General features: G+C 35.1%; 1 protein-coding gene across 1 annotated transcript in view; it reads right to left on the bottom strand.

The window, feature by feature from the left end:
• UNC13C (unc-13 homolog C) overlaps positions 1–25,664 on the bottom strand; it is a 479,061-nt gene that overhangs the window by 110,603 nt on the left and 342,794 nt on the right. The window contains exon 14 of the mRNA XM_081831864.1: positions 10,686–10,812. Coding sequence (XP_081687990.1) covers positions 10,686–10,812 — 127 coding nt within the window. The remainder of the gene's footprint in view (positions 1–10,685; positions 10,813–25,664) is intronic.

Raw genomic sequence — 25,664 nt, 5'->3', positions numbered from 1 at the left:
AGAATTACACACCAATATCCCTGATGAACATGGATGCAAAAATTCTCACCAAAATACTAGCCAATAGGATCCAATAGTACATTAAAAGGATTATTCACCACGACCAAGTGGGATTTATGTCTGGGCTGCAAGGTTGGTTCAACATTCGCAAATCAATGTGATACAATACATTAATAAAAGAAAGAACAAGAACGATATGATCCTCTCAATAGATGCAGAAAAAGCATTTGACAAAGTACAGCATCCTTTCTTGATTAAAACTCTTCAGAGTATAGGGATAGAGGGTACACACCTCCATATCATAAAAGCCATCTATGAAAAACCCACAGCAAATATCATACTCAATGGGGAAAAACTGAGAGCTTTCCCCCTAAGGTCAGGAACGTGGCAGGGATGTCCACTATCACCACTGCTATTCAACATAGTACGAGAAGTTCTAGCCACAGCAATCAGATAACAAAAAGAAATAAAAAGCATCTGAATCAGCAAAGAAGAAGTGAAATTCTCACTCTTTGCAGATGATATGATACTTTATGTGGAAAACCCAAAAGATTCCACCCCAAAACTGCTAGAACTCATACAGGAATTCAGTAAAGTGGCAGGATATAAAATCAATGCACAGAAATCAGTTGTATTTCTATATACCAACAACAAGACAGAAGGAGGAGAAATTAAGGAGTTGATCCCATTTACAATTGCATTCAAAATCATAAGATACCTAGGAATAAATCTAACCAAAGAGGCAAAGGATCTGTACTCAGAAAACTATAGAATACTCATGAAAGAAATTGAGCAAAACACAAAGAAATGGAAAAATATTCCATGTTCATGTTTTGGAAGAACAAATACTGTGAAAATGCCTATGCTACCTAGAGCAATCTGCACATTTAATGCGATCCCTATCAAAATACCATCCACTTTTTTCAAAGAAATGGAACAAATAATCCTAAAATTTGTATGGAACCAGAAAAGACCCCGAATTGCCAGAGGAATGTTGAAAAAGAAAAGCAAGCTGGCGGCATCACAATTCCGGACTTCAAGCTCTATTAAAATTGTAATCAGCAAGACAGTATGGTACTGGCACAAAAACAGACACATAGATCAATGGAACAGAATAGAGAGCCCAGAAATGGATCCTCAACTCTATGGTCAACTCATCTTCGACAAAGCAGGAAAGAATGTCCAATGGAAAAAAGACAGTCTCTTCAACAAATGGTGCTGGGAAAATTGGACAGCCACATGCAGAAGAATGAAACTGGACCATTTCCTTACACCACACACAAAAATAGACTCCAAATGGTTGAAAGACCTCAATGTGAGACAGGAGTCCATCAAAATCCTAAAGGAGAACACAGGCAGCAACCTCTTCGACCTCAGCCACAGCAACTTCTTCCTAGAAACATCACCAAAGGCAAGGGAAGCAAGGGCAAAAATGAACTATTGGGACCTCATCAAGATAAAAAACTTTTGCACAGCAAAAGTCAACAAAACCAAAAGACAACCGACAGAATGGGAGAAGATATTTGCAAATGACATATCAGATAAAGGGCTAGTATCCAAAATCTATAAAGAACTTATCAAACTCAACACCCGAAGAACAACTAATCCAATCAAAAAATGGGCAGAAGACATGAACAGACATTTTTCCAAAAAAGACATACAAATGGTCAAAAGACACATGGAAAAGTGCTCAACATCTCTCGGTATCAGGGAAATCCAAATCAAAACCTCAATGAGATACCACCTCACACCAGTCAGAATGGCTAAAATTAACAAGTCAGGAAATGACAGACGTTGGCGAGGATGCAGAGAAAGAGGAAGCCTCCTATATGTTGGTGGGAATGCAAGCTGGTGCAGCCACTCTGGAAAACAGTATGCAGGTTCCTCAAAAAGTTGAAAATACTCAGAAAGTACATTTAGCTAGTAGTATTGAATTCTCTTAAAGGAATGCTTGAATTTTTTTAAATTATTGTTTTACCGTTTTTAAATACTTGCCTTATTTGAATGTTTAGCAGTACCCCCTTCCCACTTATATATTGTGGTACGATTTTGCTTGCCTATAAGAGTTTAAAAAATTTCCATGTGAAATACTCTGACATAGTCATACATGTAACTTACATTAACTGTTCAGAATTAACAGTCTGATTTAATAAATGGTTCATTTTAAAGGTTAAAAAAAAAAGTTGAAAATAGAGCTATTTCGACCCAGCAATTGCACTACTGGGTATTTACCCCACAGATACAAATGTAGGTATCCAAAGGGGTACGTGCACCCCAATGTTTATAGCAGCAATGTCTACAATAGCCAAACTATGGAAAGAGCCCAGATGTCCATCAACAGATGAATGGATAAAGAAGATGTGGTGTATATATATACAATGGAATATTACGCAGCCATCAAAAAACCTGAAATCTTGCCATTTGCAACGATGTGCATAGAACTAGAGGGTATTGTGCTAAGTGAAATAAGTCAATCAGAGAAAGACAAATATCATATTATCTCACTGATATGAGGAATGCTTAATCTCAGGAAACAAACTGAGGGTTGCTGGAGTGGTGGGGGATGGGAGGGATGGGGTGGCTGGGTGATGGACATTGGGGAGGGTATGTGCTATGGTGAGTGCTGTGAATTGCGTACGACTGATGAATCACAGACCCGTACCTCTGAAACAAATAATACATCATATGTTTAAAAAAAAAAAAAGAAGACAGTATGAAGGGAAAAATGAAGGGGGGGAAATCAGAGTGGGAGATGAACCATGAGAGACTATGGACTCTGAGAAACAAACTGAGGGTTTTAGAGGGGAGGGGGATAGGGGGCTTGGTTAGCCCAGTGATGGGTATTAAGGAGGGCACATATTGAATGGAGCACTGGGTATTATACCCAAACAATGAATCATGGAACACTTCATCAAAAACTAATGATGTAATGTATGGTGACTAACATAACATAATAATAATTTAAAAAAGATATCCAAATTGGAAAAGAAGTAAAACTGTCATTATTTGCGGTTGATATACTATATCTAGAAAACATTATGGACTCCACTGAAAACTATTAAAACTAATGAATTCAGTAAGGTTGCCAGATATGAAAGTAATATACATAAATCTGTTTCACTTCTATACACTAATAATGAACTATCAGAAAGAGAAATTAAAGGAAAAAACCTATTTACAATTGCATCAAAAAACACCTAGGAATAAATGTAACCAAGAAGTTTAAAGAACTGTACTCTGAAAATAATACATTGATAAAAGAAATTGAAGATGACACAAATAAGTGGAAATATATACCATATTTGTGATTTGAAGAATATTGTTAAAATGTCTATACTACCCAAAGCAATCTACAGATTCAGTGCAATCCCTATCAAAATTCCAATGGAATTTTTTACAGACTAGAGCAAATAATCCTGAAAATTGTATGGAATCAGAAAAGACCCCAAATAGCCAAAGCATCTTGAGAAATAAGAACAAAGCTTTAGGTGTCACTCTTCCTGATTTCTAACTATACTATAAAGCTATAGTAATCAAGCACACACACAAAAAGACACATAGATCAACAGAACAGAATAGAGTCTGGAAATAAACTCATGTTTATACATGATGAAGAATATACAATGGAGAAAAGGCCGTCTCTTCAATCAATGGTGTTGGGAAAACTGGACAGCTACATGCAAAAGAATAAAATTGGACCACTTTCTTACACCATATACAAAAATAAACAGAAAATGTATTAAAGACCTAAATATAAGACTTGAAACCATAAAATTCCTAGAAGAACACATATGCACGAGCTCTTGGACATCTTAGCAATATTTTTTTTTATCCATTTCCTCAAGCAAGGGCAACAAAAGCAAAAATAAACAACTGGGACTACATCATACTAAAATGATTTTGCACAGCAAAGAAAACCATCAACAAAACAAAAAGGTAGCCTACTGAATGGAAATAATATTTGCAAATGATATGACCCATAAGCTGTCAATGTCCAAAATATATTAAAAAAAAACCTCACCAAACTCAATATAAAAACATCCATTCAAAAAATAGGCAGAGGGCCTTAACAGACATTGCTCTAAAGAAGACATACAGATGGCCAACAGACACCAAAAGATACTCAAGATCACTTATCATCAGGGAAATGCAAATCAAAAGCACAAGATATTGTCTCACATTTGAAAGAATGACTATATATTAAAAAAAAGCAAACAAGAAATAACAAGTGTTGTTGAGGATGCAAAGAAAAGGGAATCCTCATGCACTGTTGGTGGAAAGTCAAAATTGTGCAGCCACTATGGAAAAATTTATGGTAGTTCCTCAAAAATTAAAAACAGAAATATCGTATGATCCAGCAATCCCACTTCTGGGAATTTACCTGAGGAAAATGAAAACAGTAATTCAAAAAGACATATATACCATTACATGTCCATTACACCATTATTTACAGTAGCCAAGATATGGAAGCAATCTAAGTGTCCATCTTATAATAGATGAATGGATGAAGATGTGGTATAGATATACAATGGAATGTTAGCCATAAAAAAGAATGCAATCTTGCCATTTGTGACAGCCTGAGTAGATCAAGAGGATATTATGCTCAGCGAAATAAGTCAGACAGAGAAAGACAGATGCCATATGATTTCATTTACATATGGAATCTAAGAAAAACAAAAAACAAAAGACCATGCAAAACAGAAACAGATTCATTGATACAGAGAAAAAACTGGTGGTTGCCAGAGGTGAGGAGAGGGGAGGGATGGGTGAAACAGAGTAAGAGGATTGAGAGATACAAACTTCCAGTTATAAAATAAATAAGACATGGAGATACAATGTACAGTATAGGAAATATAATTACTAATAATATAACAATTTTGCATGATGACAGACAGTAGCTAGATGTATGGTGGTGATCAATTTATAATGTTTGTAAATGTTGAACAATTATGTTGTACCCCTGAAACTAAAATAATATCTTACGCCAACTACATTTCAATTAAAAAATAGACACAATGGTTATATAGTTGTTTCTTTTTTGAAAGAGTGTGTCTTTTATTAGATTAAGATAGTTCTCTTCTATTCTTAACTTCTAAGAGATTGTTATAATAAATTGATACTGTATTTTATTAAATTATTGTTCTGTGCCTACTGTAATGACTGTAGGGATTTTCTTTTTCATTCCTTAAATGTGGTGAACTGTATTCATTGCTTTTAAAATGTTAAACTAATTTTATATCTCAGGAATAAACACCCATTGGTCATGTTATATTAGTCTTTTTATAAACTACTGGATTCTATTGGCTAATATTTTACTTTTTAAATATATTTTCAGAGAGAAATTGTTCTTTAATTGTATGTCATATTCTCAATAGGTTTCAGTAGTTGAGGATATGCTGGCCTCAAAAAATGATTTGAAAAGTGTTCCTGTCTTTTTGGAACAGTTTGTGTAATATTGGTGATATTCGTCTTTAAACAGTTGGGAAAATTCTGTTTGGAGCCATCTGAGCCTGGAGTTTCTGTTGTGACATGATTTTTAACTATGTATTCAAATTTCAGAAGTTATGGGCCCATTCAGATTTTATCTTTTTTTTAATTTTAGCTTAGTAAGTTATATAAAGGAATTGGTACGTTTTTGTCTGACTTTTAAATGTACTGGTGTAAATAATGTCTTAATATATTTTATCTTTCTGGATCTTTAGTGATGTCGTTTTCTAGTAACAATAATTTGTGACATCTGTTTTTCCTTTTTTTTCCATTGGCCTTGCTAAGTCTTTTTTTATTTTTATTATGTTTTTCAAGAACAAACTCTTGGCTTTGCAGTTTCTTCTATTTTAAAATTTATTTTTGCTCTAGGTCCTGTTGATCATTTTCTCCTTCTACTTTCTTTTGACTTAATTTGTTCTTTAAACTAGTCTTATACTATTGATTTTATACCTTTCTCCCCCTTCTCTCTATAGAATTAGAAGCTACACACTTTCTTCTATTTCCTGTTTTAGCTGCAATCCACAAGTTTCAACATGCGATATTTTATTATCACTTAGTTCAAAATATTTTGTAATTTACACTGATTTCTTTTTTACTCAGGTTTTAGAGAGTTCTGCTTAATTTGCCTATCTGGTCATTTTCTAGTTATCTTCTTGGAGTTGATATCTGGCTTAATTCCACAGTGGTCCAAGACCATACAGTATATATTTCAATCTTTTAAAATCCATTAGACCTGCTTTATGGTTCACAGAATAGTCTATTTAGGTAAATGCACCATGTGCGTGTGATAACAATGTGTTTTGTCACTGTTGGTCATAAATTGTAGATGGGTGTGTGTGTGTGTGTGTATAAACAATTCCCACAAAAAATTGTGGAACCTCTAGGTGACCAAATACAGATAGATAAATATCTTTAAGTGTGTAATTCATGTTGTTGAAACTTCTGTATTTTAACTGTCTGATTCTTCAGTTGCTGAAAGAAGTATAATCTCCAAGTAGAATTGTTGAGTTGTTGGTTTTTCCTTTCACTTCTGACAATTTTTGCTTTATGTATTTTGTTGACATGTTACAAGATACATTTACAACTGATGTATCTTTTTGAATTGCTCCTTTAATCATGAAATATTTCTCTCAAAATTTTTTTATTGTTATATTTCTTATTTTGAAGTCTGTTTTGTTTAATATTAGTATAGCTGTGAAAATTTCATACCAATTATTGTTTTCATCCTTTACTTAACCTTTCTAGACACTTACATTTTAGGTGAATAAATTATAAGCAAGATAGTCTGGGATTTACTATTTTATCTGTAGGACAATATTTGTTGAATAGAGTATTAATCCATTTATGTTTAATGATTACACTTAATCTTCTGATAAACTTAATTTTAAAGACATCATCTTGCTTCCCCCACCGCCCCCTAAATTTCCTGCCTGCTCTTTATTTTTCGCATTCTCCTTTCCTGCCCTTAGGTATGTTTGTTTTACTCTCCCTTCACCCTATTGTTTTATGGATGCATAGTACTTATGGGGTTACACTATAAATTTTAACACCCATCCATGACACATTAGAGGATTTTTAAATTGAGTATTTTACACTTGCTAAACAATTCAAGGATCTTATAACATATTAACTCCATTTATTGCTTTTCTACCCTTTTATGCTACTGTTGTCTTGTATCTTAATTCTATGTACCTTTTCTTCTACAGATTTTTTTACTTTAAATAGTTAATGTATTTTTAAGTGCCCTTCTTTGCTTACCTTTTCTAATGTATTTTACCATTTACTACATTACTGCATTTTTATTTTCATTTTCCTTCTATCTGAAGCATGCCTTATATATTTTTTATGAAGGTCTGCTGGAAATGGGTTCTTTCAGCTTCTTAGTTATATAAATATACTTATTTCATCTTGTTTTGAAAGGATATTTTTGATGCTTATAGAATTCTAAGTTATTAGTTGTTTTCTTTCAGCACTTAAAAGATATCATTGCAGTGTATTCTGGTTTTCAGTCCCTCCTATTGAACAATCATCCAAGAGTGTTACTGCAGCTCCTTTGAAGGTAAAGTGTCTTATCTTCCTTGACTGCAATAAATGGAAAGATTTTTTTTTTATTCTTTTCTGGTTTTAAGCAACTTTATATGATGTAATGACAGGTAGTTTTCCTTGCTTTAAATATCCTGCCTAGGGGGCGCCTGGGTGGCTCAGTTAGTTAAGCAACTGCCTTCGGCTCAGGTCATGATCCTGGAGTCCCTGGATCGAGTCCCGCATCGGGCTCCCTGCTCGGCAGGGAGTCTGCTTCTCCCTCTGACCCTCCCCCCTCTCATGTGCTCTCTCTCATTCTCTCTCAAATAAATAAATAAAATCTTTAAAAAAAAAAATCCTGCTTAGGATTTATAGAAATTCTTGAACTGTGGCTTCATGTTTTTCATCCAATTTGCAAAATCCACACCTAGTATCTTATCATACATTGTTCTGATACTGTTCCTTCTCTCTTCTCCTTTTCTGGGACTCAATTCTTTGCGTAGTAGACCTTTACAATTTGTCCCATATATCCCTTGTTTGATTCTTTCTTCTATATTTTGTATTTTTTTTTTTTTTGGTTTATTCCTCTGTTTTTATATGGATATTTTCTCCAAATAGGTCTTCCATTTCTTTTATCCCCTCTTCTGCTAGGTACAATCTGCCATTAAGCCCATTTATTACATTCCTAATTTCATCATTTTTCAGTTCTGTAGTTTTTCTTTTATTCTTCTTATAAATCCTATTTTTCTGTGGAAATTCTCTCACATTTTGATCAAAGTCTATGTCTGATAAGTCTAGTATCTATTTTTCTCTTGGATTTTATTCAATTGGTCCTGTTGCCTGGCAGTCTTTAATTTTTTTGTTGAATATTATACATTGTCTATGAAAAGATATGGAACCTTTGATTGGTTATTTCCTCTACAGAAAATCTAAATTTTTCCTTGTATTTGCAGGGAGATAGTTATAAAGTAGACAAGGCTGATTTCTAGGGCACAGCCCTCAGGGATCTCACCTGAAAGTCTGGTAAGTCTTGTTTCTTAGGAAGTCTTCACCTCTAATTTTTGTCTGTCCAGCATTGTGAGGATGCTGAAGTGTCTACTTAAGTTTTAATCCTCTCAGTGCTTCTTTCTACACCTGCTTATTTCTGCCTCAGTCTCCATACATGGGCAGATTAAGAATCAGAAAACACCTCAGGGAGAAAACTGTATGCAAGATGCCGTGCTTACTTTTCTGTGGTTTGCATTTCTCTAGGACTTTGGTCCTACAGGTCCAAGCAACCTTCATAGTACTGAACACAACGTTTATTTCTCTACCCCACGGACATTGCTATAAGCTAGGCTACTGTTCTCTGTTTGGTCACAATGACCTGCACTGCAAATTGGCAAATGCATGGGAGCAGGGAGGATAGAGAAAAAAAAGCAAATACAGGATTCACCTCAATGCATTTCTCTTCTCTCGGGGACCATAGTTTCTCAATTCCTGGTTGCCTTGATTGCTCTCTGATGCTGTTTAATTTTATTCAGCTTTTATATTGGTGTTCAGTGGGCATGTCAGTCTGATTTTAGTTAGTGTAGTTTAGTTAGTCTAGACAGAGTCAAAGCAGAAGTCTCTGGCTAATAGCATCTCTTTTTTACTTCTCTATTCCAAGTCAGTATTACCAGCTGCTTAGGCACTTATACTTCATCTTTAATTCTTTCCTATTTCTTTTATCCTCATATGTATTAGTTGGCAAATTATGTAAATTCTACCTCAGAAATCTCTCTCCCACACATACTCATCCTATACATTCTTACTACAATCACTCTCTAATGTGTACAGACTTTAACTAGTCCCAGTATCCCACTGTATCTTATAAACTTCTATGAGAAAAGTCACATTAAAGGGAAATTCTAATCTCATCATTACATTACTATCTTCTAAATCTCTTTCCTGTTGCCCTATCTTTGCCTCTTCCAATGCCCACAATACCTCATGAATGTGGGGCAAGCTTCATAGCATTTATTTATAATAATCTAGTTCAAAACTACTTTTGCTACCTACTCCTTTGGAAACATACTCTATACCCCACTATAATGACATTTCCCATGGACCATAGCCCATATATTCCTACTTCCATAATAATGCCCATAACTTTACTTTCTTTTTTTTTTTTTTTTTTTAAAGATTTTATTTATTTATTTGACAGAGAGAGACACAGCGAGAGAGGGAACACAAGCAGGGGGAGGGGGAGAGGGAGAAGCAGGCTTCCCGCTGAGCCGGGAGCCCGATGCGGGGCTCGATCCCAGGACCCTGGGACCATGACCTGAGCCGAAGGCAGACGCTTAACGACTGAGCCACCCAGGTGCCCCCATAACTTTACTTTCAATCTAAATGCTTTTCTTGTCATCAACTGACCTAATTTTCAAAGTCTGCATCAGTGCTACTCCATCCATAAAGATTTTGCAGAGTCCTCCAAATAGGGGTAATGTCTCTCTTCTGTGAGAACCCACTGCACTTTGTTTGTGCTCCTTGAATTAGTACTTATTTAATTTTGCCTTGCTTTATCATAATTTTTATACTTATCAGTATCTCATCAAGTACAAGCTTCTTTCAGGGTGAGGTCTTTATCTTATTCACTACTGTCCTATAGCACTTGGCACAGTGCCTGGTATATGGAAGACCCTCCTCAACAAAATTAAATAGAATTCTGAAAAATACGAGATGCAGAGTATTACAAGTTTGTTTGCTTAGAAATATATTTGATACAGGCATGTTTATGAAAAATGTTACCTGTTTAATTATAACTTCTATTTTAGAAATATTAATTTCTAAGATATTTTTGTTTGAATTAAAGGGAAAATCTGATTCTAGAGCTCAGTATACAGATACCCTCATTTTCCCAATAAAATCTGAGCTTGAGCACTTTCACAGAAGATAACCTCATCATGTGAACCATATCCTGTTTTGTATTTCTTTTTCTTTGAGTTGAGTATCTGAGTTAAGGCATAGTTGAAAAGTGTAACACAATTCAATTATATATGGTCCCAAAGAAATGCAAGTCATTTAATGTTGATTTTATAATAGAAATGTCTGCATTCAAGCAAAGACTATGAGAAGAGATTTTAAGGCTGCATAATTCAGGTATAATTTTTATAGGACTATGAATTGAGAAGTTGGGGGTGAAAATCACTACTTACAAGGAGTATTCAGGAACAGCATCCTTGAAGGCCGGAAGTTCTCGCACATATTCATTATAAAACCATTTCACTTTGAAATGCAAATTCATATAATCGGTGCTCTTGCATAACTGCTTCTTCTCATGTTCTGTAACAGATAAAATCAAACATTTAATAAAGTTTGGTTTGCCAACAATGCTGCTGTATTCCAATCTACTTTTATTAGTAGTATTTTAAAAAGGAAGAGAATAGTGTATTTGAGGTAAAAGCAAAGGGAATTGTTAAAGACGGACCTGAAATTTTACAAAATCCCAAAAGTACCATAGATCCTATGTAGAACAGATCAAGTAGTAATGACCAGTAACTTGCATGTTCTAATGTGCCTTCCTGAAAAAGGTGAGAATTCTGATGTTGAGTTGTAACATGCCAAAAATTTTCTGTTTATTTGCAAGCTTTCATATTTTGACTACTTTTAGCCTATTGCAAAGTTTCAGACAGATTAAAACTCTAAGCATGAATAAAACATAAATCAAACTAGGAGACATAATCCTTGATAAATACTGGAAATGTGAATTAGTAGATCACATTTCTGGCCTGGATACTGAACACTTAAAGAATTAAGAGTTGAAAAGGAGAGGAAATATATCTAACTTCTAAGCCAGATGATTTCTTCTTCCCATTTTAAGTTCATCTAAAATTATTTTGCATCCTGTGGCTTTTTTTGACATTTCTTTAGCAGGATTTCCTAATATGTGACATTTTTTCTCTCTAGCTTAGAATGTGTAGCTTAAAACTGTTTCTCTTTTTTTTTTTCTTTAATCTGGATATATAGTAGTGGGGAAGAGAGACAAGTAATAATATTACTGAACATGTTTATCTCTGTTCCTCCCCTGCCCCCAATATTAATATCTTTGCCAATTCTGGCCCTAAGTATAGACATAAGCAAACCCCAAATATCCCAGACTATATTTATGTTGAAGCGTCCTCTAAGAAGTTCTGGTTGAGGTCTATGGATCTTTTTTTAAGCCAAGGGCTTTGATTTATAGTAGAAACATCCTATACTTTATATTCTAGACTGAAAATACTAATTGAAGCAATTAAATTGTTATACAAATTGAGGGCATCTTTGCTTTCCAAAACCCAACTATAGAGGGACTTAAATCCCAATGATAAACACAACCCCAAACTGAACATTTTCAAAGTATCTAAACAATGATTAATTCAAGACAATTTGTAGAGCAGCGAGAGAAAAAATACACATATATACACAGAAACAAGAATAAATAGTACTTCTAGACTAAATTCCCAAACAAAATTATGAACTAGGTGATATTTTGCTTCAACTCCCTCCAAATTTAATCCATTCATTCTATCTTTTAAAGTCTGTTCTCCCCTACCCCTCTCCTCAGATGTCTAGTATCCCTCCACACCTTAAGGGAAGACATTTATTTGATATTCTCATAGGTAGGGATTTAATTCAATCCTACCCCGAAACCCAGACAGGAGAAGATCCTGGCCCTAGAACCCACACACTAAGAGGGCTCTACTCATCACAAATACAAACTTAAAAATTAAATAGATTGTGGATTCCTCTGTCACTTGGGATCTCACACTCGGTGCTGGCAGAGTAAGCCAGCACCCAAAACATCTGCGTTTGTGACTAACACCACCTGCTCTTATAATTAACACCCTGGAAGCCCCACAGAAACACTTTAGACCATCTTTTGTTTTATATCCTAAAAACAAAAGGTGACTATGTGCAAGTGCTACTAAGGTTTGCAGACTGCCATTGCTAACAACAGAAATAGATACTGCTTTGGAGTATAGGAAGAAATTTGAGCTATGGAAGCATTTAAGTAAGAGAAAGGGCGAAATAATTCACCAGGTTCTTTCTCTGGATGGCATAAATGCAACAGGTTATTTCCTAACCAAGTATTATTTTCAAGCTTTAATAAGCACCATTTTCTTTGGTTTCAATGTATGCATTGGAAGGCACTCATGAATCAATACGGCATGCAAAACAGGTATACTTGCTGCCTGGGGAATATTTTGACTATTAAATGATTCACATTACTCTCAAAGTTTGTATATGGGTAATTCTAGATGTAATATACATGAAGCCTCATATTCCTTGCCAACTGGATATCTACTGAATTCTAGAATTATCAATAGTTTTATTTTTGAAATTTAGATTTATGAGTTCTAACTCATTAAATTTTTGTTTATTCAAATGATTTACATAAAAGTTTATATGAGATAATTGCATTTTGTCCTCATTTTAGTAAATATTTTTAAATGTCTTAGAAGAAAGTAACTTTCTGCAAACCATATATGAACTATATCTGAAAGCACACATGGAAATAATTTTAAATTTTTTGTATTTATAATTTAAATTACATCTTTATTCAAATCACATCAATTTTGAGTAACATTTTATTTTTTAATCCTTTAAATATTAAGAATATGTGTAAACTGTAAGTGAATCTCAGGGGGAAAAAAAGGTTGAAAAGAAATAGAAAAGAGTTCAATGACAAGGTATATTTAAATTTTTTAAACCAGGAAAAAATTAAAGAGAGCAGACATCATGTGACTTGGGGAAGGTTGTATTATTTGTCATGACTGTAGATAGAATGCAAAACTTTTAAAATGTTTTATTATAACTGCATAATCTGTAACCATGCTAAAATAAAGATGAAAATACACATTTTCTTAAAGAAAAATACAATAATTTATGAAATTTATATATTTACTTTGAAACCTAAACACTGCCACCCAGAACACCTATACATACATATTGATAATTAAGTTGTATTATCTTTGATATTTTGCCAATTTACAGCATATTAAAAAAGAACTGTTGCACATTTTTAATCTCATCAATATAAAAGCACATTTATTTGTTGAGGCAGGAAGATAGAGCTACATTTTATTTAACAGTTTGTTAGCTTGATTTAGAAATTATAAATATTTAGGTCTATGATATGTGGGCCTCCATTTGTGCTCTTGACTTTGCAAATGTTAGGGATGAGTCTGATGTGATGTGTTACCTCTTCCAAGATGTTTGCACATTAACAGAATCCTGAAGGTAAGGGCAACCCAGTTCCAGCTGATACCAAAACTGTTTACTGAGCATTTATCTTGTGCTAGGTTATGTGGGAGGCACTGGGGATATAAAGATTAAGTGCACAGAGCTCAGGATGGGTGACATATAATAATACATTTAATATAACATGGCAAGCATAATGATTTGATATGCACAGGAGGATGCTGTTTCTTGGAGGAGATGAATTTAGCCCCAACTTTGTGCTTTAGGTGAACAACCAAGAAATGATTTATGAGTAGTGGTTCAGTGCACAAAGAAGAATTTGAGTCAAAGGACACATATAAAATACAACTTTTTACTTTAAGAAATGCTATTTAATATATATGTGTCTCTTTCATGAAACTGTGTAACTATATCTCCAATTAAGACTTTGGGCTTTTCAACAGAATACACATTCTTCTTGAGTGCACATGGAACTTTCTCCAGAACAGATCACATACCATGTCACTAATTAGTGCTCAACCAATTCAAAAAGACTGGGATCATTCCCTACATATTTTCAGACCACAATGCTTTGAAACTGGAACTCATTCACAAGAGGTAATTTGGAAAGAATTCAAACACTTGGAGGTTAAAGAGCATCCTACTAAAAAATGAATGGGTCGGGACGCCTGGGTGGCTCAGTCGGTTAAGCGTCTGCCTTCGGCTCAGGTCATGATCCCAGGGTCCTGGGATCGAGTCCCGCATCGGGCTCCCTGATCCGCAGGGAGCCTGCTTCTCCCTCTGCCTCTCTCTCTCTCTCTCTGTCTCTCATGAATAAATAAATAAAATCTTTAAAAAAAAAAAATGAATGGGTCAATCAGGAAATTAAAGAAGAATTAAAAAAATTCATGGAAACAAATGAAAATGAAAACACAACAGTTCAAAACCTTTGGGATACAGCAAAGGCAGTCCTAAGAGGGAAGTATATTGCAATACAAGCCTGTCTCAAAAAATTAGAAAAATCTCAAATACACAAGCTAACCTTACACCTAAAGGAGCTAGAGAAAGAACAACAAATAAAGCCTAAACACAGCAGGATAAGAGAAATAATAAAGATCAGAGCAAAAATCAGTGAAATAGAAACCAGAAAAACAGTAGAACAGACCAATGGAACTAGATGCTGGTTCTTTGAAAGAATTAATAAGATTGATAACCCCCTGCCAGAGTTATCAAAAAGAAGAGAGAAAGGACACAAATTAATAAAATCATGAATGAAAGAGGAGAGATCATGACCAAGAAGGAAATGCAAACAGTTTTAAGAACATATTATGAGCAACTATATGCCAACAAATTAGGCAATCTGGAGGAAATGAATGCATTCCTGGAAACTTATAAACTACCAAAACTGAAACAGGAAGAAATAGTAAATCTGAACAGACCCATAACCAGCAAGGAAACTGAAGCAGTAATCAAAAACCTCCCCAAAAAACAAGATTCCAGGGCCAGATGGCTTCCCAGGGGAATTCTACCAAACATTTAAAGAAGAATTAATACTTATTCTACTGAAGCTATTTCAAAAAATAGAAATGGAAGGAAAACTTCCAAACTCTACTTATGAGGCCAGCATTACCTTGATCACAAAACCAAAGACCCCATCAAAAAGGAGAATTACAGACCAATATCCTTGAGCATGGATGTCAAAATACTCACCAAGATACTAGCCAATAAGATCCAAAAGTACATTAAAAGGATTATTCACCATGACCAAGTGGGATTTATCCCTGGGATGCAAGGGTGGTTCAGCATTTGCAAATCAATCAACATGATAGATCACATTAATAAAAGAAAAGACAAGAACCATATGATCCTCTCAATTGATGCAGAAAAAGCATTTGACAAAATATAGCATCTTTTCTTGATTAAAACTCTCCAAAGTGTAGGGATAGAGGGAACATATCTCAATATCATAAAAACCATATATGAAAAGCCCACAGTGCATAACAGTCTCAATGGGGAAAAACCGAGATCTTTTCCCCTAAGGTCAGGAACACAACATGGATGCCCACTCTCACTGCTGTTGTTCAACATAGAGCAAGAATTCCTAGCCTCAGCAATCAGACAACAAAAAGAAATAAAAGGCAATCAGATTGGCAAAAAAGAAGTCAAACTCTCACTCTTCACAGATGACATGATGTTTTATATGGAAGACTCCAAAAGACTCCACCCCAAAATTGCTAGAACTCATAAAGGAATTCAGCAAAGTGACAGGATATAAAATCAATGCACAGAAATCAGCTGCATTTCTATGCACTAACAATGGGACAGAAAAAGGAGAAATTAAGGAATTGATCCCATTTACAACTGCACCAAAAAACCATAAGATACAGAGGGATAAACCTAACCACAGAGGATAAAGGATATGTACTCTAAAAACTACTTATGAAAGAAATTGAGGGAGACACAAAGAGATGGGAAAACATTCCATGCTCATGGATTGGAAGAATAAATGTTATTAAAATGTCTATGCCACCCAGAGCAATCTATACATTCAATGCAATCTCTACCAAAATACTACTGACATTTTTCACAGAGCTGGAACAAATAATCCTAAAATTTGTATGGAACCAGAAAAGAACCCAAATAACCAGAGGAATGTTAAAAAAGAAAGCCAATGCTGGCAGCATCACAATGTCTGGCTTCAAGCAATACTAAAAAGCTGTAATCATTAAGACAGCATGGTACTAGCACAAAAACAGACACATAGATCAATGGAACAGGATAGAGAGCCAGAAATGGACCCTCAACACTATGGTCAACTAATCCTCGACAAAGCAGGAAAGAATATCCAGTGGAAAAAGAACAGTCTCTTCAATAATTGGTGCTGGGAAAATTGGACAGCCACATGCAGAAGAATGAAACTGGACCATTCTCTTACACCATACACAAAGATAAACTCAAAATGGATGAAAGACCTCAACGTGAGATAGGAATCCATCAAAACCTTAGAGGAGAATGCAAACAACAACCACTTTCACCTCGGACACAGCAACTTCTTGCTAGACACGTCTCCAAAGGCCAGGGAAACAAAAGCAAAAATGAACTTTTGGGGCTTCATCAAGATAAAAATCTTCTTCACAGCAAAGGAAACAGTCAACATAACTAAAAAGGCAACCTATGGAATAGGAGAAGATATTTGCAAATGACAAATGATAAAGGACTAGTATCCAAGATATATAAAGAACTTATCGAACTCAACATCCAAAAAACAAATAATCCAGTCAAGAAATGGGCAGAAGACATGACCAGATATTTCTCCAAAGAAGACATCCAAATGGCCAAAAGACACATGAAAAAATGGTCAACATCACTCAGCATCAGGGAAATATAAATCAAAACCACAATGAGATACCACCTTACACCAGATAGAATGGGTAAAATTAACAAGACAGGAAAAAACAAATGTTGGTGAGGATGCGGAGAAAGGGGAGCCCTCTTACACTGTTGATAGGAATGCAAGCTCATACAGCCACTCTGGAGAACAGTATGGAGGCTCCTCAAGAAGTTAAAAATAGAGCTACCCTATGACCCAACAACTGCACTACTAGGTGTTTACAGATGCAGTGAAACGAAGGGGCACCTGCACCCCAATGTTCATAGCAACAAAGTCCACAATAGCCAGATTGTGGAAGGAGCCAAGATGTCCTTCAACAGATGAATGGATAAAATGGAATATTACTCAGCCATCAAAAATGATGAATACCATTTACAATGATGTGGATGGAATTGGAGGATATTATGCTAAGTGAAATTAGTCAATCAGAGAAAAACAATTATAATATGATCTCACTCGTATGTGGAATATAAGAAACAGGGCAGAGGACCATAGAGAAGGGAATGAAAACTGAATGGGAAGAAATCAGAGATGGAGACAAACCATGAGAGACTCTTAACTATCTGAAACAAACTGAGGGCTGCTGGAGGGGAGGTGAGTGGGGGAATGGGGTAATTGGGTGACGGGTATTAAGGAGGGCATGTGATGTGATGAGCACTGGGTGTCATACGCCACTGATGAGTTGTTGAACACTACATCTAAGACTAATGATGTACTATGTGTTGGCTAATTGAATTTAAACTAAAAAAATAAAAGACTTTCAGCTTTTTTTCCCCTTCTCTCTACTCAACGTTTTTACATGTTTTAGTGAGTTTGAGTGAACCTTATATTTATGTTGTACCATAAAGAGAAAAAGTTTACCAATCTTTGCTCCTTACAATGAAGTCATCTCTTTACTTCAGAAAGCAGGTAAAAGCCAGTTGTGGGCAGTGTCCCAGTCAGTTTTTCAGGTAAAACCTTCAGTTTATTTGCATAATCCCTGTATACTTCACTTCTCCATGATTACAAAAATCTTCCCTCCCTCTGTATTTGGAAGTTCTGCTCAGAACACACAGATCATCCCAAACTCATTCTCTTCGACTCTGCAAGCTCCCTGCATTCCCACACTCCCCTCATTCCTGCTGTTCCCACAGTTCCAGAAAATAATCACCTCTATGTCTAATTTTCTGTGGCCACACAGTAGCCAGACTCCTCTCCCTTCTTCCCCACCTCCCAAGTCTTTCCATTGTGGATCAGTATGGGAGAGGAGACAGGAAGGATGCCAATTATCCTTTTGTGAAATGAAATCTGGTATTGCTCTAGTCCGGAGACCACCAATTCTAGTTCCTAAGAATATATCTGATAGGATAGCTCAAACTATCAGGGTTTTACCAGCCTGTTTGCAGAAAATAAACTTAGAAGATTACTATTAGTTTCATCCTTATAGAATTGCTTTCACACGCATATGAATTTGTTTCCATCCCTTGAAGTCACATATTTCTCATGCACTATCAACTGGTATTTACTGCTGTCTGTGGACAGAAACAGGAGACCAGTACCATCTGTTTTCATATTCTGCCAGTTCAACAAGAATAATTAACATCTTTACATGCATTATGCACTTCAGCTGATACAGGAAGAGGTTTCCAGTTTTTTGAGTTAGTTGGTGATGTATGTTTGATCTTGAGGAAAATCCAAACAAAGTTGGAAAGGGTATGCGACCATATAATAAGGCCCATCTGTGATGTTTGTCTTTAAGTAGCAAATACTAATTATAATTTAAACTTTTTTTTAGCAGGGACCTGTAATCACCATAAACCTCAGTACTTCTGGTGGATTTATCTAATTGGTTACCAAGCCATGCCCTTTTCCTCCCAGGCACACAACCAGACCACATTTCCCAACCTTTATTGCAATAGTCTTGCCCTATGACTAAATTTCGGGCTAAAGCAATGTATGCCATTTCCAGTCTCGCTCTGAAACACCTACTGTGAAATAATCCTCTTTTCCCTCATTTGCTGGCCAGATAGATGCAAAAGATCCAGCTGAGGATTTTAAGGCTCTAGGGAATCACGGCGCCACTAGAGGGTAGAAGTCTGGGTCCCTGAGCCAATTCTCAGGAGATAATTGCCCAATCAGAAATACCTTAATTTATGCAAGTAAGAAATAAACAAACTGATACTTCGTTAAATTATTTGTTATGGAGTTAGGCTACATGGGATTATATTCTGTTGCTTCACTAAAAGGTTTTCAAAGATTGAGACCCACTTGCTAATTCACCTCCAAACTACTCTGCTTTCTAAACTCCTCCTTCTTTTATGTATGTATATGCATATATCTATATATTCAGATATGTATATTCAGGCTATCCCCTTGTTATGTTAAGAAAACAATAAATAGGCTCTGAGAGAAGAAAGATCATAGAAGTAAAATACATAGGCTTTGTGGATAGACTAATACCACTTTTTTTTTTGTCAGCCTTTTTTCATACTTGTGGGCTCTCAGCTATATTTTGAGTAGATTATTATTACCACTTAAATGATTCTATAAAAAGCGAGCTGTTATTGTTCCAAAATCCATATGCCTGTTTTTCTTGTGTCTTTATATATTCCTCCCATAATGTGTAATTATATATTATAAGGAGACATTTCAAATAAACTACAATTACATCTTAACTACACCTACCAAATATCAATGTTAAGAGATACCAAATTCAAGAATATTCTTCAAATTATCCTCTGCTTAGTGGTAGACCACATTGACAAAGGTGCATTTATCTCATACAATGTAAATGACTCTTAGAATTTATTTAGCCATCAATCCTCCTACATTTTTAATTTTGGCAACAAAGATTTAACTAGCTCATTACATTTACAAAGTAAACATTTAATTAGTTTCCCAAATTGCAGTACAATAATTTTGTACAAAATTTAACCTTTGAATTTCAATGGTAAATATGAAGATTTTGCTACCAGTATAAAAATGCTTTGCTAAAATTATACAAAGAAAAAGCTTGGCGGGGTGCCTGGGCCTCAGTCGGTGAAGAATCCGACTCTTGATCTCAGCTCAGGTCTTGATCTCAGGGCCCAGCATGGAGGCTACTTACAAAACAAAAAACAAAAAACAAAAAAAAACGAGGGGCGCCTGGGTGGCTCAGTTGGTTAAGTGTCTGCCTTTGGCTCAGGTCATGATCCCACAGTCCTGGGACTGAGCCCCGCATCAGGCCCCCTGCTCAGTGGGGAGTCTGCTTCTCCCTCTACTCTTCCCTCCTACTCATGATCTCTCTCTCCCAAATAAATAAATAAAATCTTTATTAAAAAAAAAAAACTTTGGCAATTCAATTTGGAAGTATATGCCTGTACTCCTTTAGATGGTATTTACCAGCATTTTCTTGAAAAGAATATTTTTTTTTCCTGAAAGTTAGTGTTTAAGCATGGGGTTTTATGTATAAGGCAGAAATGTACAATTATGTATTAGTTTATAGGATGGGGTAGTATACGCTCAACCCATTCTCATGCCAAAAACAAATGTGCTGCCATCAACCATCACAGTGTTATTTTCTAGTTTATTTGTGACATAATTTTATTGCATAAAGTTGTGTTGTCCTATAGTTGGTATTGTACCTTTTTTTAGAACTATCCTAAATACCCCTCTGAGTGTGTGACATCCTGCTTTAAGAAGTGATGATATGGAAGCGCTGGAAGGAATATCAAATAATAAACCAGCATTAGGGGTCCAATGACATGATGTTTTGTGAGATACTGTGTGCTCACAAATCTAAAGCCACATCACTCAGAGCTTTTGGTTCTAAAAATAAATATGTATCAAACTTTTATATACCATAGACACATATAAACATCTATCAAAGATAACCATAAATTCGTATTAACAATGTATAGGTGGGGATAATGTCCTCCTTTTTAGGCACTGAGAATGCTAAACCATGTAATCAGAAATAAAAAAAAAAAATACGAGTTGTAGTTTTCCATTTTAAAGCAGCTCTATAAAGGTCTTGTAATATCAGCACATCTTTGGGGTGAGAAATCATCTAAAACTCTGGCTATCAAAGTAAGCTATGGTATTAAGAAGCTATAAAGCTTGGACTAATAAAATAAAAATGAAAAAAATATCTGTAACATGTTAGCAAAAAGTAATTTGGGCCAATGCAAAGCTTCCAGGGAGGAAAATCAGCCAACAAGAGAATTTATTATGCACAATAATAAATTACTGTCATTGACTTTCTTATATTCAATGACTATATAAGAACAAATATCACTAATTTTTGTAGGGTAAGAGAAAATACCAGTTTCTTTCATGACACATTTCTGATAACCCAGCCTTAGCAAAACACTAGGAAAAAGAAAAGTCAACTAAAACTGGTAAAATGTTGCCTTATTCCATGACCACTACAACTGATACTAGGAGCAATTTTACCTTTGAGAGCAGTAGGTGACAGTCCTACTCATAAATGCAACCCATCTCTCAGCAGAATCCCAGAATGAATCTAGGCTCTCTAGGTTCATTAAACCAGGAATGAGGTAGAATCAGACATACTTCATAGACACACTTTCTGACACATCTATTTAGAATTTAGACATAGATCAATTTGTGATCTAATATGTGATCACATATATATCAGTTGTGTATTTTTATTTGTCAGAACATATAACATTTATATATTGTTTTTCCCCTTGGCTCTAGCTTAGTCATCTTTGTTTTAGTCTTAGCTCTAGAATTAAATCAATTAAGTGCTCACCATAAATTTTTTAGCTGGAGTGTCTTCTGTCATCTCTTGATGGATAAAGCTCTTTTACTAGTAGATTACTCATAAAGGGCTCCTGGATATAAAATCCTTGGTTTACAGTTTCTTCCCTTGAGAGTCTTCAAAATACTGCTTTATTAATGTTGCCATATTTATATATTTCTTGAGATGTCTGATGGCAACCAAATATTTTTTTCCCTTTCATTTGTTCTTTGTGCCTAGGTGCCCTCTGGATATTTTATCTTTAAAATCTAATAATTTTACCAGGATCTGTTTCAGAGTTGACAGCTCCAGGTTGATTTTTCTAGCATCAAGTAGGCCTTGTCAATGCATACCTGGAAGTCTTTTTTTGTTTACATAAAGTTTTCTTTTATTTTAGTTTTAGATGTAAGTTCTATTTCTTTGTTTTATTGTCTCTTTATCAGGGATGCAAGTTATACATATTAGAAGTTATCACTTGCTAGTACTATTCCATACTGACCTCTTACTCATCTGGGGAATCATAATAATGGCTCCCTGTATTTTCTCATAAACTTTTACCCTAAACAAGTTATAATGCTGAGAGCCTTATTTCGATCATGTCAACATGTGTACATCAGTGTTTGCAAAGAGTAGGAGCTCAAACAACTTTGAATAAATGAATCAGAATTCATCATTCAAGGGCCAAAGTATTGGCTAACCTATATAGATATACATAAATAAACTATAAATTTTATAAATAAACTATATAGATATATATAGAATGAGTTATCTTCTAATGTAATTTTGGTGACAGAATATATAGGATAATTCAAAGATAATTGGAGTCATAAAATAGTACAATTCCTTTGAAATGTGAGAATTTACCCTATTGTCTTTATTATCTCATTAGTTGTTTCCTTTGGTTCATGTATTACTTATTTCAGGTTGAAGTACTTCACAGACAAATCACAAAAGCAGATAAAAACAGCATCAATGCATATTGAAATTACATGATACTGAGACAATAAATGAAAATTTTACTAAAGCACGCTATTGCAGATGTTCCAAAATATGAGAAAATCAATGTGCAAATACCTCTGAAATTATTTCTTTTTTAAAAAGAGCTCCAGAGGTGCCTGGGTGGCTCAGTCATTAAGCGTCTGCCTTCAGCTCAGGTCATGATCCCAGGGTCCTGGGATCGAGCCCCACATCGGGCTCCCTGCTCGGCGGGAGGCCTGCTTCTCCCTCTCCCACTCCCCCACTTGTGTTCCTGCTCTCGCCATCTCTGTCAAATAAATAAATAAAATCTTTTAAAAAAATAAAAATAAAAAGAGCTCCATCTGTGAGTCCTTAATATCTTTTCATCAGTCAGGAAAACAGTCAATAAAGTTGTATTACTCTTAGCACTATGCTGATTTACTTTTATTTTATACTGAAAAATCCAACAAGTTTATCTGAAGCAATACTACCTTATGTGTATGTTTGCTATTGAGAACCTAAGCTAGTCAGATCAAATTTTGATTAAAAGGCTTTAAACTTAAGATATGACCATTCCTTGTGCTGAATACAGACACTACAGAGTTTTCAAAATTGTTTTACTCATATACAATGAGTTTTCATCCTTTAGAAGAAAAAAACCTATGAAATCCAAATAAACAAATACCTCAACCTGATGCTTTACCTACAATAACTTAATTAGTAAAGACATTAACTATAATATTTATTTTTGAGAATAGAAAAATTACTACTTACTAAAATATTAATATAAAAATAATTGGAAACCACTTGCAAGGCAGTTGATAGCTCAGAGAGATTTCTCTATTACAGGAAGATCTCTTTCAAATAGCTAACAAAAATATAATAGCTCAGAAAAATGGGCAAAGGTCATGAATGGAAAAGGAAATACAAGTGACTATATGGAAAAAGATGAGCAATTGTATTCATCATTAGACAAGGACAATCCAATTTCAAGACATTGTTTTTCACCTAGGAGATTGATAAAGATTAAGGATATTGCTAATACTGGTGTTGACAAGCACTTTTAAATACCATTAATGGGAATCTTTAATGATACAAAGTTATTGAAAGTTACTATCAACACTGGACTTACATACCTTAGCCCACTACTTCTTTCCCCTCACCATCACTCCTGTCATCATTTTTTGTGATCTTAATAACAATTTTGATGATCTATACTGAGTGCCCTGGTTCTCAGCCTCTGACTCCACTTCTCTACTTGGCTTGTCCTCCCTACACCACAGCCATCTCTTTCCATGGCCTTCCCTTGGGTCATGCCATTACCAGCAAGGACATTCCCTCCAAAAATCTCAATTTCAAGCCCTCCTCTCTTGCAAAAGCATCCTACTCTTTCACTACCACCTCATCTCACTCCCTCTTATATCCATTGAGCCCCACATTTCCTCTATAAATGATCTCCTTCATAACTTTACTTTCTCCTTATCTAATTTAGAGTCAACGGTCCATGATTGTAATCTCTCATTTACACACACCCTCAACTACTTGGCCTCTCCTTGTCTTTGTCATACTCACCTGGCAAAGGCCTAACTGGCGTAAATCCAATTACCTATTTTGTGCCTTTATCCCAGTGACTCATTTTGACTGGAAAAAAATACAACCATGCTGATTATTGTTGTCTGAAGTGATTGCCACAAAGTTCAGAGGGGCCCTTAGTACTGACAGTGATCTCTACATTTTGCTAAGTGCTTTGCCTCCTATGCTCTGAAATTATTTCATACTAGTCTCCTTCTCTTTTCACAAACATCCCCAAACCCCTCTTCTCTCCTCACTCTCAACTGATCCCTTAGATTCCACATTCCCCTCTGCTACAGTAATCAACCTGCCTTCTTCTAAAGCCATACACCTTGCCTCACCCTCTCACTGCTAAACTACCCATACTTCTATTTCAGCTAACCAGTCCACAGGGAACTGAATTACACTTGATTTCTCCCATTCAAAGACTTTGGCTATTGCAACTGTGCATTATCTCTTCTGCTTTATCATTTTCTTCTCTGTCCAATGGAAAGAGTCCCATAATCATAAAAATATATGACATTTCCTATTTTTATTTATTTTTATTTTTTTTAAGATTTTATTTATTTATTTGACAGAGAGAGACACAGCAAGAGAGGGAACACAAGCAGGGGTAGTGGGAGAGGGAGAAGCAGGCTTCCCACGGAGCAGGGAGCCTGATGCAGGGCTCGATCCCAGGACCCTGGGATCATGACCTGAGCCGAAGGCAGACACTTAACAACTGAACCACCCAGGCACTCCAACATTGCCTATTTTTAGCTACTAAAATAAAGAACAAAGAGATTAAGGAATTAAAAACAACAACAACAAATTAAAGACTAGCTAAATATTTTGCTAGATAACACTGAAGGATAAAGAAACTACAAAGATTATGTAATAAACTTGTACAACAAAATAATGTAACTTATATGGGAAGCACCCTGAGAAAAAATATATGCATTATTGTTTTAAAAATTAAGTTATATTTTATAAAGAAGCCATTTAGATAAAAAATTCAAACAGTATTCAATGAATTAAAGACCAATATTTAGAGGGCAGGGACAAACATAAGTAAAATTAGTCAACAAACATATTTTTTAAAAGTTCAACTCCTTAGTTAGGAAAGAAATTGAAAGTGTACACAAACAATGAGGCACCACTTTACAAGTAGTATAATAACAAACTTAAAATCATCACAATATTCTATTCTGTCAAAGGCATATTAAAACAAGAACACCCACCCACCACTGGTGACAGTGTCCACTGTTAAAAATTTTGTGACATAATTTGACAATACAATCTAGAGATATAATCAGCTTTGACTCAGTAATTCTATGGCAAATGTGCCCTAAG

The sequence above is a fragment of the Leptonychotes weddellii genome, chromosome 9 (assembly GCF_054177405.1).
Source record: "Leptonychotes weddellii isolate Sample4059 chromosome 9, ASM5417740v2, whole genome shotgun sequence".
Lineage (NCBI taxonomy): Eukaryota > Metazoa > Chordata > Mammalia > Carnivora > Phocidae > Leptonychotes > Leptonychotes weddellii.
The sequence above is the reverse complement of the archived record's forward strand: the minus strand, read 5'-3'. Positions and strand labels throughout refer to the sequence as shown.